This window comes from Triticum urartu, chromosome 1 (assembly GCF_003073215.2).
Source record: "Triticum urartu cultivar G1812 chromosome 1, Tu2.1, whole genome shotgun sequence".
Taxonomy (NCBI): domain Eukaryota; kingdom Viridiplantae; phylum Streptophyta; class Magnoliopsida; order Poales; family Poaceae; genus Triticum; species Triticum urartu.
Genome location: NC_053022.1, coordinates 377,530,100 through 377,544,624, shown reverse-complemented (window position 1 = coordinate 377,544,624; position 14,525 = coordinate 377,530,100). Strand labels below are relative to the sequence as shown.

Genomic DNA, 14,525 nt, shown 5'->3' with positions numbered 1-14,525 from the left:
TGAGTATGATAGGGGAAAAGAAAAGGAAAAAAAGTAGAAAGGAAGTTGCATGCTGAGTCTCTCCAGAATCAGAGGCAGGCCACAGCCACAGGCCTCCTTTTGCTTTTGCTTGCCCCCCTTGAGACAGCAACCAAGTCAAAGCGACCTTGCTTTGCATTGCATTGCATGCACCTCAGCAGCAGCAGCAGTAGCTCACGATATCAGATGAACACACGCATTCAAAAACACTATTCCCTCGTGTCCTTTTTACTCAGCATATACAGTAAGATTTATCTTAAGTCCATCGACTTTGACCAAATTTATATGACAAAATATCAACGTCTACAATATTAAAGTTATACAATATGAAAACTAAATTCATGACGTATCTAATGATACGAAAACTAAATTCATGACGTATCTAATGATATTGATTTTGTATTTGTGATGTTATTATTTTTTATAAAGTTGATCGAACTTTATAAAGATTGATTTCAGACAAATCTAAGAGCATCTACAGTCGGGCGCCCCAAACCCTACTCAAGCGTCGGGGGGCCGCCCGGTCACTAACCGGTCATGAAATTTTAACCCAGACGGATGCCTCAAACGGGCCTCAAACGTCCGGCCTGACCGGCACCCCTCATATCCAGCCCAAATATGGTGCGGATATTGGGCAGCCGGGTGCGTGCGCCATGTCGGACCCGGCCTATGATGGCCCACCCGACCCCACATATATTCGTCCCCATCCGATCGTCGGACCAAATCCCAGCCACTTCACTCTCCGCTCCCTTCCACTCCCTCCGCCACCCGAACTCACCTCCGGCGATTTTCGGCCATCTCCAGCATGGCGGGTAGCGGATTAGACTCCGACTACTCCGGATCCGTCGACTGGGGTGTCATCTCGTGCAGGTTGGAGCAGGCAATGGCGGTCCGCATTGCACTTCGCCTCTCCCGGGAGGACAGTGCCTGGTCGACGGACGGATCTGTCCGGCACGACTCCATAGTGTCGGCTCAACAGGCGCTCGGGTCCTCCGGGGCTGGATCATCGCGGTCCCGGCAGCCGAAAAATCTCTCCTTCCCCATCACCGATCGGGTAGACTATGAGTCCCACCGAGAACGGGTAGCCGCCGTGGGAAGGGGAGGATAAGGGCCGCCGAGACTCGTATCGTGGTGGAAATGGCGGCAACGGAGACGGCTAATGCGGCGGCGCAGACGGCCGCAGAGGAAGCCATCCGCGTCCTCATTGTGAAGAAGCGACAACGTAGGAACACGCGCGCCCTCGCCTGAGAGCAGAATTGGGTGGTCTGTGCCATGGCCGAACTGCCACCGAAGGAGGACAGCTCCGGCGACGAGCAGATCCGGCTCGATCCCTACCGCGTCTTCGACCGGTACTTCCGCGAGAGGGACGGCAATGGCAGCCGTGGATGATCTCCATCATAGCCAAACATGTCAAATTTTGGTATTCCGATGCCATGTTATTAGTGATTAAGTAGTCGAACGATGTGTGTAATGCATCGATGTAGTTGTATGAATTTGAGATATGATAACTAAAATGTCCGGATATGGATTGCATTATTTAAGACGTGACTGGTCAGAACGCGCCGGCGGGTGTTTGATGGGCCGGATTTGTTCATCGTGGTTGTAGATGCTCTTATATGTGGAGTAAAAAGTACCGAAGGCTACTACTCCAAGGCAAAGGCAAGAAGACAATGCAGTGTTCTGGCTAAAAAATGCACCAAGCCATTGTCTTCAGTGCAAGCAAATCGCTGTTGTACATACTGCATGCGGATGGTATGGTATGGATGAGGTGCTGAGGAGGAGGAGGAAGAAAGACAAGGCAGGCAGACAGGTCAAGTCAGTGCAGGGGTACAGTCAAAGCAAAGTTTCTCCAGTCCAGAGCTAGTACCCACCACTCACTTTATGCATGCAGATATGATATGATCACTGGAACACCGGTTCAACAAAAATGATCACTTTGAACTAACAGTAGATAATAATATACTCATGCTAGCTACTAGCAGATGATAGTAGGAGATGATTACTTGTCCAATGGGACAGCCAAGTCCTTTTTCCATCCGAGTAGAGCCGAGTTCTTGATCTCACGCTCATGATCATGCTCATGCTCATGCTGCATGGCATGGACCAGGAATCTGCACCCATATCCCAACAACACCACACCTCCATGTGCACTCTCTACGCCTACACACAACAAATGCTTTCTTCGCCTGCCCTGCCTCAAAGCACACCGCTGTCCCCTACTAGTTTCATGTACCACGCTACGACGCACACAGTCTCGCACTGTCGCGCACATGAGACAGAGAGCAAAATCACTCTCTCTTCATCACTGCACTGCACAATCCACAGTGACCAATGGAATGAAAATTAGAAACTGACCAGTATAGGAGTACAACTCAAATCAAAATGCAGCACGTACTAGAGTAGGAGCAGAAAGCTTGGGAAGATGTGGAATTTTCGTTTCGTTTCGTTTCGGTTCGCCTCAAAGTCCCCGAGCGAGCGAATTCCTCAGCCTTCCCGCCGACATTCTCCAAGCCGGAGCCAGTTTTGTAATCCGTACGGCACCCCAAAAGAAACCAAGAGAGAGAAGGTCGCGGATGCCCAAAAGCAGAGACTGCGGCAGCGGCAGCGGCATCAGAATCCATCCGGTTTTGGGGCAGTTTGGAGATTACACTGCATGCGCGGCGCCGGGGCTGCGGCGCCGGAGGCCGGAGCTTGTCCCGCCGTTGGAACGCGCTGTTTACTAGTAGTACGTAGCTAGTATGCTCCCGTCAGCCACCTAACGAACCCGTAGAAGGCGCTGCCGTCCTCGGACTCGGCCCGCCGCGACGCTGGCGCCACCCCGCCGTCCATGTCCCACCACCACTCGGCCGTGGCGGCGGCCGTCACGCTCCCGGCGTCGTACCGGCTGCTCCACCGCCCGCTGCTCCACCGGTTGCTCCACCGGTTGCTCCACCTGCTGCTGGAACGCCCCACCGACCTGAACGACGCTGTCGGCGTCACGGACGACGACAGCCCGCGCTCCGCCGCGGCTGCCAGCTGCTGGCTCGGCTCGCCGGTAATTCGAGCCGTGGGGGGCGGCGGCGGCGCCGGGTTGGCGGCGCTGGGCGGCTTGAGGACGACCTGGAGGTCCTCCTCCACGAGGTACTCTGTGTTGGTGTTGGAGTTGGGGAGCGGGTACGCCCGGACTCCCTCTGGCGGCGCCGCGGCGACGGCCGCGGAGGAGGAGGACGACGTGGAGCGGCGGCTGCTGACGCTGCCGAGCTCGACGCGGAGGAGCTCGGGGAGCGGCGGGTACGGGAGCGCGATGGAGGCGCGGCAGAGCGGGCAGGACGGGTTGGCGCGGAGCCACGGGTCGACGCAGCCGGAGTGGAAGGCGTGGCGGCACGCCGGCAGGAGGCGGAGCTCGTCGTCGGCGCAGAACACGCACTGGCACACGGCGCAGTCCCTGGACGACCTGGGCAGCGCGGCGAGGGACGACGCCAGCGTGAAGAGCGGCAGCCGCCCGATGAGCCGCTCCCTCTCCGCGGCCGCCTCCTTCCCCTGGTCGGCCACGGGCGCCGCCGCCGCCGCCGCCGGGGCCACCGCGGAGCTGCGGACCGCCACGAGCGGGAGCGGCGGCGCCGAGGACCCCGAGGCGGAGGAGGGGGAGCGGCGGCAGAGACTGCGGATGAAGTAGTGGATGGAGATGGACGCCAGAAGCATCACCACCACGATTACGGCGATGATAAGGATGCTCGGCGATATCCCCGCCATGCCCCCGCTCCCGCTCCCGCCTCCTCCCTCCTCAGCCAAGTGTGGCACCACCGGCACCACCACGGGCACCCTCCGCTCCGGCGCCACCGGCGGCGGAACCGATGCGGAAGACATCGATCAGTCTCCCTCTATCCTCTCTCCCCCTTGCTCTGCTGTCTGCTCCGCTCTCGGGTTGGGCTGCGTCTGCGTGGGCGCCTCGGATGTGGCGCGGCTGCTGAGGAGGCGGCGTGTTGTCCGTGGCTTATAAGTGTGGCTTTGTCAGCACGCGAGGCCCATGGCGTCCATGGCCGCTTCTCATTTATACCTGTGCCGGGAGATTGTGCGAGGCCACAATCATAATGTGGCCAATTGGTGTTGGATTCTTCTTCCCCCATTCTAATTAATCTTTTTTTTTCTGGAACACTGAGGCATCATACACTACTCTACTGCTGCGGTCCTGCCTCGTAGGAGTATGATACTTTTCTACGATTTGGATTAGTGGGCCTTCGACAGTTTGTTTTCCCTCCGCTCATCATCATTCTTCCATCTGCTTAACAAAAGTTGGAGTCGTTTGTAGGGAAGGAATGATGGTTGTGCGTTTCCACATTGCATTACGAAAATCTTGGCTTCTTGCGAACGTTTTTCATGGAATTTCATGTTGTGGGAACATGGCAATTTCTTCAATCAATCACGGCAAATTTCACAGCAAAATTCCTTCTTTGCATAATTTGTCATGTATTCCTAAAGAAATTGTCCCGTGTGTTTGAAGAACTTGTCATAAAAAGCGTTCGCAAACACCATGCTTCTCAGGGAACATTCACTAGCCATTGCGGTCCCATAAACTATGAAGAAATTTAAGACAACATGCGAGTTTGCATTTAGCATATTACTAAAACTTATAATCTCTAAACACCAAAATTGCATGTAATATACCCCCCGTTCCTAAATATTTGTCTTTTTAGAGATTTTAAATGGACTACCAAATATGAATGTATATAGACATATTTTAAAGTGTAGATTCACTCATTTTGTTTCGTATGTAGTCATTTGTTGAAATCTCTACAAAGACAAATATTTTGAAACGGAGGGAGTAGTATATTGTAAGTCCGTCATTTTTGAAATGTAAAATTACCAACGCACAAATATGCACCCAATGGAACTTGAAACAAACACAAAGATAAAAACAAAAAGGGGAAAGAAAGACAAAAAAAGATTTAGCTACAAGAACAACCAGCATACACAACAAAGTCTATCACCCAAAATAAATAAATAAAGATTTGGGCACCAAAACCACCCACCGAAAAGTCCATTGGCAATAAATAAATAAATAATAATGGAAACAGAAAGAGAATAACTAGAGAGTAAAAAAATTGATTGAAGCCCAAATGTAAAACATTCAACTGAAAAATAGCACTTCTGTAAAAAAATTAACAAGACTCTGGTTATTTTTTTGTTACTCATTATCCCTAGAGGCCAGATTATTCGTTAAAATCCAGCGATGTTGTAGTTTTTTTTCTTTACAAAGAGGTGTATTTTGGTGCCATTTACTCTTTGAAATCCTTAGTAGGAAATACATCCTCTAGTGCACCAAAGGGACATCTAAACTAAATATATTGAAATATATTGCGGTGAAAATATCATGTTTTCAGGAAGTAGATTGAGTTCTAGGTTCCTATTTCACGTATCATGAGAAAAGCATTTGGAGCCCCAAATACAGAAGAGTATCATGTCGGTGTGAAAAAAAATACTTCTTTTGCCCTTTTTGTGTAGTTAAGATGAATCAATCACCTAGAGTATGATAATGTAGCCAATTCGTGTTGGATTCTCCCTCCTTCTAAAGTACGATTACGATATTCAGACACATCATTACACTGTGGTGTTTCGGGTGACATGAGTTATGAAACTATTCCACATTGTTTTAAACGAAGGCCAAACTCATAACTCAATTATTCACCCCCGCGATCAGATTGTAGAGATTTTATTTTCTTGTTACGATGATTCTCCACTTCACTTTGAAATTCTTTGAACTTTTTGAATGTTTCAGACTTGTGTTTCATTAAGTAGATATACCCATATCTGCTCAAATCATCTGTGAAGGTTAGAAAATAATGATACCTGCCGCGAGTCTCAATACTCATCGGACCGCATACATCGGTATGTATTATCTTCAATAAGTCTGTGGCTCGCTCCATTATTCTGGAGAACAGAGTTTTAGTCATCTTGCCCATGAGGCATGATTCGCAAGCATCAAATGATTCATAATCAAGAGATTCCAAATGTCCATCCGCATGGAGTTTCTTCATGTATTTTACGCCAATATGACCCAAACGGTAGTGCCACAAATATGTTGCATTATCATTATCAACTTTGCATCTTTTGGCATCAATATTATGAATATGTGTATCACCACGATCGAGATTTAAAAAATAGACCACTCTTCAAGGGTGCATGACCATAAAATATATTGCTCATATAAATAGAGCAACCATTATTCTCTGATTTAAATGAATAACCGTCTCGCATCAAACAAGATCCAGATATAATGTTCATGCTCAACGCTGGCACCAAATAACAATTATTCAGGTCTAAAACTAATCCCGAAGGTAGATGTAGAGGTAGTGTACCGACGGCGATCACATCGACATTGGAACCATTCCCGACGCGCATCATCACCTCGTCCTTAGCCAATCTTCACTTAATCCGTAGCCCCTGTTTCGAGTTGCAAATATGAGCAACAAAACCAGTATCAAATACCCAGGAGCTACTACGAGCATTAGTAAGGTACACATCAATAACATGTATATCAAATATACCTTTGTTCACTTTGCCATTCTTCTTATCCGCCAAATACTTGGGGCAGTTCCGCTTCTAGTGATCAGTCCCTTTGCAGTAGAAGCACTCAGTTTCAGGCTTGGGTCCATACTTGGGCTTCTTCCCAGGAGTGACAACTTGCTTTCCATTCTTCTTGAAGTTCTCCTTCTTTCCCTTGCCCTTTTTCTTGAAACTAGTGGTCTTGTTAACCATCAACACTTGATGCTCTTTCTTGATTTCTACCTCCGCGGCTTTGAACATAGCGAAAAGCTCGGGAATTGTCTTATCCATCCCTTGCATATTCTAATTCATCATGAAGCCTTTGTAGCTTGGTGGCAGTGATTGAAGAACTCTGTCAATAACACTATCATCTGGAAGATTAACTCCCAGCTGAGTCAAGTGATTATGATACCCAGACATTCTGAGTATGTGTTCACTGATAGAACTATTCTCCTCCATCTTGCATCTATAGAACTTGTTGGAGACTTCATATCTCTCAACTCGAGCATTTGCTTGAAATATTAACTTCAACTCCTGGAACATCTCATATGGTCCATGACGTTCAAAACGTCTTTGAAGTCCCGATTCTAAGCCGTAAAGCATGGCACACTGAACTATAGAGTAGTCATCAGACCGCGTCTGCCACACGTTCAAAGCGTCTACATTAGCGGGAGGGGGCTTGTCACCTAGCGGTGCATTAAGGACATAATTCTTTTGTGTAGCAATGAGGATAATCCTCAAGTTACGGATCTAGTCCATGTAGTTGCTACCATCATCTTTCAACTTAGCTTTCTCTAGGAACGCATTAAAATTAAAGGGAACGGTACCACGAGCCATTGATCTATAACATAGATATGCAAAAACTACCCGGACTAAGTTCATGATAAATTAAGTTCAATTAATCATACTACTTAAGAATTCCCACTTAGATAGACATCTCTCGAGTCATCTAAACGATCACGTGATCCCTATAAACTAAACCATTTTCGATCATCACGTGAGATGGAGTAGTTTTCAATGGTGAACATCTCTGTGTTGATCTAATATATGATTCACATTCGACCTTTCGGTCTCCAGTGTTCTGAGGCCATGTCTGTACATGCTAGGCTCGTCAAGTTTAACCCAAGTATTCTGCATGTGCAAAAATGTCTAGCACCCGTTGTATGTGAACGTAGAGCTTATCACACCCGATCATCACATGGTGTCTCGGCACGACGAACTATCGCAATGCTGCATACTCAGGGAGAACACTTATACCTTGAAATTTTAGTGAGGGATCATCTTATAATGCTACCGCCGTACTAAGCAAAATAAGATGCATAAAAGATAAACATCACATGTAATCAAAATATGTGACATGATATGGCCATCATCATCTTGTGCCTTTGATCTCCATCTCCAAAGCACCATCATGATTTCCATCGTCACCGGCTTGACACCTTGATCTCCATCGTAGCATCGTTGTCGTCTCGCCAACTATTGCTTCTACAACTATCGCTAACCCATAGTCATAAAAGTGAAGCAATTACATGGTGATTGTATTTCATACAATAAAGCGACAACCATAAGGCTCCTGCCAGTTGCAGATAACTTTTACAAAACATGATCATCTCATACAACAACGTATATCACATCATGTCTTAACCATATCACATCACAACATGCCCTACAAAAACAAGTTAGACGTCCTCTACTTTGTTGTTGGAAGTTTTACGTGGCTGCTACGGGCTTCTAGTAAGAACCGTTCTTACCTACGCATCAAAACCACAACGGTGTTTCATCAAGTTTGTTGTTTTAACCTTCAACGAGGACCGGCCATAGTCAAATTCGATTCAACTAAAGTTGGAGAAACAGACACCCCCCAGCCACCTTTATGCAAAACGAGTTGCATGTCTGTCGGTGGAACCGTTCTCATGAATGTGGTCATGTAAGGTTGGTACGGGCCGCTTCATCCAACAATACTGCCGAATCAAAATAAGATGTTGGTGGTAAGCAATGTGACTATCACCACCCACAACTCTTTGTGTTCTACTCATGCATATCATCTACGCATAGACCTGGCTCGGAATGCCACTGATGGGAAACGTAGCATGCATTTTCAAAAAAAAATCCTATGCTCACAGAAGATCTATCTAGGAGATGCATAGCAATGAGAGGGGGAGAGTGTGTCCACGTACCCTCGTAGACCGAAAAGTGGAAGCGTTTGTTAACGCGGTTGATGTAGTCGAACTTCTTCTCGTTCCGACCGATCAAGCACCGAACGTACGGCACCTCCGAGTTCTGCACACGTTCAGCTCGATGGCGTCCCTCGAACTCTTGATCCAGCAAATTGTCGAGGGAGAGTTTCGTCAGCATGGCGGCATGGTGATGGTGAAGTGATCCGCGCAGGACTTCGCCTAAAGCACTGCGTGAATATGACCGGAGGCGTAAACTGTGGAGGGGGAGTCGCACACGACTTGGAATAATTGATGTGTGTTTTAGCCCCCCCCCATGTATATAAAGGAGTGAGTGGGAGGAGGCCGGCCCTAGGCGGCCCAAGTAGGAGGAATCCTACTTGGGCTCCTAGTTGGATTCGCCCCCCTTCCTTTTACCGGAGGGGGAAAGGGGGAAAGAGAGAGAGGGGGAGAAGGAAAGGGGATGCCACCCCCTCCCCTAGTCCAATTCGGACTCCTTCCCGCGGGGGATGCGCCACCCCTTTGTGGGCTGGTGTGCCTCCCTCCTATGACCCATATGGCCCATATCTTCCCCCGGGTGGTTCCGGTAACCCCCCGGTACTTTGATATGTACTTGATACAATCCGGAACACTTCCGGTGTCCGAATACTATCATCCAATATATCAATCTTTACCTCTCGACCATTTCGAGATTCCTCGTCATGTCCGTGATCTCATCCGGAACTCCGAACAACATTTGGTCACCAAATCACATAACTCACATAATACAAATCGTCATTGAACGTTAAGCGTGCGGACCCTACGGGTTCGAGAACTATGTAGACATGACCGAGACACCTCTTCGGTCAATAATCAACAACAGAACCTGGATTCTCATATTGGTTCCCACATATTGTACGAAGATCTTTATCGGTCGTACCGTAATGACAACATACGTTATTCCCTTTGTCATCGGTATGTTACTTGCTTGAGATTTGATCGTCGGTATCTTCATACCTAGTTCAATCTCGTAACCAGCAAGTCTTTTTACTCGTTCCATAATGCATCATCCTGTAACTAACTCATTAGTCAGATTGCTTGCAAGGCTTATCATGATGTGCATTACCGAGAGGGCCCAGAGATACCTCTCCGATACTCGGAGTGACAAATCCTAATCTCGATCTATGCCAACCCAACAAACACCTTTGGAGATACCTGTAGAGCATCTTTATAATCAGCCAGTTACGTTGTGACGTTTGATAGCACACAAGGTATTCCTACGGTATCCGGGAGTTGCATAATCTCATAGTCAAAGGAATATGTATAAGTCATGAAGAAAGCAATAGCAATAAAACTTAACGATCATTATGCTAAGCTAACGAATGGGTCTTGTCCATCACATCATTCTCCTAATGATGTGATGTCGTTCATCAAATGACAACACATGTCCATGGTTAGGAAACTTAACCATCTTCGATTAACGAGCTAGTCTAGTAGAGGCTTACTAGGGACACTATGTTTTGTCTATGTATCCACACATGTATCAAGTTTCCAGTTAATACAATTCTAGCATGAATAATAAACATTTATCATGATATAAGGAAATATAAATAACAACTTCATTATTACCTCTAGGGCATATTTCCTTCATTTAGTAGCTAGTTAGCAAGTAATTCCAGGTAGAAAAGCAGTTGAGTACTCTCTCTGTCTCAAAATAAGTCTCTTAACTTTAGTATAACTTTACATTAAAATTAGTACAAAGTTCAGACACTTATTTTGAGACGAAGAAGGTACTTATTTTGTCATATTTGTGCAATTAAGATGAATCAATCACCTCGCCTTTTTCGACAAGGGAAATACATTAATATCACATAGATACCAATTACACCCAGCCTCTGCAACAACACAATATCGTAAAGACATTACAGATGCACGCAACCAAAAGACAAAAATAAAAAGGAAAAAAAGATCCTGCTACAGTGATCAATTCCTTGTAGTTGCAGCATGAACCACCACCTAGACAACACCCGAAGTCCAAACTCTCGAAAAGTGACGCCTCCAAGAAGAAGACAGTGCACAAGCACCGTCATCGTCTAATCCTAGATTTTAGGTTTTCACCCTGAAGAAGATCCGCGCTCTCAAAATAAAGCCTTCAACAAGGTCACTATCGAGCACAACCAATTAAGACCAGGCCTTGGGTTTTCATCCTGAAAACTAAGACTTTGTACTCCACCTGTGTTGTCGCCCTCACTTGCCGATGTCATTGCTACGAGTCATGAATCACCAAGCAAAGTCCTCATCGCCAGGAGACTCGATCTGCCATTATGATGACCCACAAGTATAGGGGATCTATCATAGTCCTTTCGATAAGTAAGAGTGTCGAACCCAACAAGGAGCAGAAGGAAATGATAAGCGGTTTTTAGCAAGGTATTCTCTGCAAGCACTGAAATTATAGGTAACAGATAGTTTTGTGATAAGGTAATTGGTAACAAGCAACAAATAAATAAAGTAAATAAGGTGCAGCAAGGTGGCCCAACCCTTTTTGTAATAAAGGACAAGCCTGGACAAACTCTTATATAGAGAAAAGCGCTCCCGAGGACACATGGGGATTATCGTCAAGCTAGTTTTCATCACATTCATATGATTCGCGTTCGGTACTTTGATAATTTGGTATGTGGGTGGACCGGTGCTTGGGTACTATCCTTACTTGGACAAGCATCCCACTTATGATATTGCAAGCATCCGCAACTACAACAAAAGTATTAAGGTAAACCTAACCATAGCATGAAACATATGGATCCAAATCAGCCCCTTATGAAGCAACGCATAAACTAGGGTTTAAGCTTCTGTCACTCTAGCAACACATCATCTACTTATTACTTCCCAATGCCTTCCTCTAGGCCAAAATAATGGTGAAGTGTCATGTAGTCGACGTTCACATAACACCACTAGAGGAGAGACAACATACATCTCATCAAAATATCGAACGAATACCAAATTCACATGACTACTAATAGCAAGACTTCTCCCATGTCCTCAAGAACAAACATAACTACTCACAAAGCATATTCATGTCCATAATCATAGGGGTATTGATATGCATATAGGATCTGAACATATGATCTTCCATCAAGTAAACCAACTAGCATCAACTACAAGGAGTAATCAACACTACTAGCAACCTACAGGTACCAATCCCAGACTTAGAGACAAGAATTGGATACAAGAGATGAACTAGGGTTTGAGAGGAGATGGTGCTGGTGAAGATGTTGATGGCGATTGACCCCTCCCTATGAGAGGATCGTTGGTGATGACGATGGTGATGATTTCCCCCTCTTGGAGGGAAGTGTCCCCGACAGAACAGCTCCGCCGGAGCCCTAGATTGGTTCCGCCAAGGTTCCGCCTCGTGGCGGCAGAGTCTCGTCCCGAAAGCTTGCTTATGATTTTTTTCCTCAACGAAAGACTCCATATAGCAGAAGATGGGCATCGGAGGGCCACCAGGGAGCCCACGAGGCAGGGGGCGCGCCCCCACCCTCGTGGCCAGGGTGTGGGCCCCCTCAGGAACTTCTTGCACTCAGTATTTTTTATATATTCTGAAAATAGCTTCCGTGAAGTTTCAGGAATTTTGGAGCTGTGCAGAATAGGTCTCTAATATTTGCTCCTTTTCCAGCCCAGAATCCCAGCTGCCGGCATCCTCCCTCTTTATGTAAACCTTGTAAAATAAGAGAGAATAGGCATAAGTATTGTGACATAATGTGTATTAACATCCCATAATGCAATAAATATCGATATAAAAGCATGATGCAAAATGGACGTATCAACTCCCCCAAGCGTAGACCTCGCTTGTCCTCAAGCGAAAGCCGAAATCGAAAAATATGTCCACATGTATAGAGATAGAGGTGTCGATAAAAATAAAATACGGACATGAGGGCATTATGATCATTCTTAGAACAACAACTTATATAATTATTGTCATATGATATCTTATGCTAGAGTAATAATTCAATCACAATTTCAAGTATGAATCATAAACTTCATTGAAAACTAACAAACTATAATCTCAGTCATTGGAGCAATTGCAATTTATCATAACATAGGAAAGAGTCAATATAAGAGCTTTTCAGCAAGTCCACATACTCAACTATCATATAGTATTTCACAATTGCTAACACTCACGCAATACTTATGGGTATGGAGTTTTAATCGGACACAGAGAAAGATAGGGACTTTTAGTTTTGCCTCCCAACGTTTTACCTCAAGGGTAATGTCAACAATAATAGTTCATGAAAACTCACATCCAATTAGCCATATATACCAGGATCCTTCCAACATATTGTGCTTGCCAAAAGATAAAATGTAAAAAGGAAAGGTGAAGATCACCATGACTCTTATGTAAGGTAGGAGATAAAAGTAAAAGATAGGCCCTTCGCAGAGGGAAGCAGAGGTTGTCACATGCTTTTATGGTTGGATGCACAAAATCTTAATGCGAAAGAGCGTCACTTTATATTGCCACTTCGGATGTGGACCTTTATTATGCAGTCCGTCGCTTTTATTTCTTCCACATCACAAGATCGTATAAAGCTTATTTTCTCCCACACTAATAAGTCATACATATTTAGAGAGCAATTTTTATTACTTGCACCGATGACAACTTACTTGAAGGATCTTACTCAATCCATAGGTAGATATGGTGGACTCTCATGGCAAAATTGGGTTTAAGGGTATTTGGAAGCACAAGTAGTATCTCTACTTGGTGCAAAGAATTTGGCTAGCATGAGGGGGGAAGGCAAGCTCAATCATGTTGGATGATTGCTACCTCTTGAGCACTGCGTTGGTTTTCCCTTGAAGAGGAAAGGGTGATGCAGCAAAGTAGAGTAAATATTTCCCTCAGTTTTTGAGAACCAAGGTATCAATCCAGTAGGAGGCCACGCACGAGTCCCTCGCACCTACACAAACAAATAAACTCCTCACAACCAACGCAATAAAGGGGTTGTCAATCCCTTCACGGTCACCTACGAGAGTGAGATCTGATAGATATGATAAGGTAAGATTTTTGGTATTTTTATGATAAAGATGCAAAGTAAAGAAAGCAAAATAAACAGAAAAGGAAATAGCTTGTTAACGGAAGATTAATATGATGGAAAATAGACCCGGGGGCCATAGGTTTCACTAGTGGCTTCTCTCGAGAGCGTAAGTATTACGGTGGATGAACAAATTAATGTTGAGAAATTGACAAAATTGAGCATAGTTATGAGAATATCTAGGTATGATCATGTATATAGGCATCATGTCCGAGACAAGTAGACCAACTCCTGCCTGCATCTACTACTATTACTCCACACATCGACTGCTATCCAGCATGCATCTAGAGTATTAAGTTCAAAGAACAGAGTAATGCTTTAAGCAAGATGACATGATGTAGAGGGATAAACTCATGCAATATGAAATAAACGCCATCTTGTTATCCTTGATGGCAACAATACAATACTGCCTTGCTGCCCCTACTGTCACTGGGAAAGGACACCGCAAGATTGAACCCAAAGCTAAGCACTTCTCCCATTGCAAGAAAGATCAATCTAGTAGGCCAAACCAAACTGATAATTCGAAGAGACTTGCAAAGATAACCAATCATACATAAAAGAATTCAGAGAAGATTCAAATATTGTTCATAGATAAACTTGATCATAGACCCACAATTCATCGGTCTCAACAAACAGACCACAAAAGAACATTACATCGAATAGATCTCCATAAGAGAGGGGGAGAACTTTGTATTGAGATCCAAAAAGAGAGAAGAAGCCATCTAGCTAATAACTATGGACCCGAAGGTCT

At 45.4% G+C, this 14,525-nt stretch overlaps 1 protein-coding gene across 1 annotated transcript; it reads right to left on the bottom strand.

Annotated features, from left to right (window-relative positions):
- Window positions 1–1,935: 1,935 nt before the first annotated feature.
- On the bottom strand, window positions 1,936–4,124 carry LOC125513556 (E3 ubiquitin-protein ligase Os03g0188200-like). Its single transcript, XM_048678685.1, has 2 exons — window positions 2,414–4,124; window positions 1,936–2,328 (listed from the first exon to the last, which is right to left on the bottom strand). The coding sequence occupies exon 1, from the start codon at window positions 3,862–3,864 to the stop codon at window positions 2,752–2,754; it is 1,113 nt and encodes a 370-aa protein (XP_048534642.1). The 5' UTR covers window positions 3,865–4,124; the 3' UTR covers window positions 1,936–2,328; window positions 2,414–2,751.
- Window positions 4,125–14,525: the final 10,401 nt, after the last annotated feature.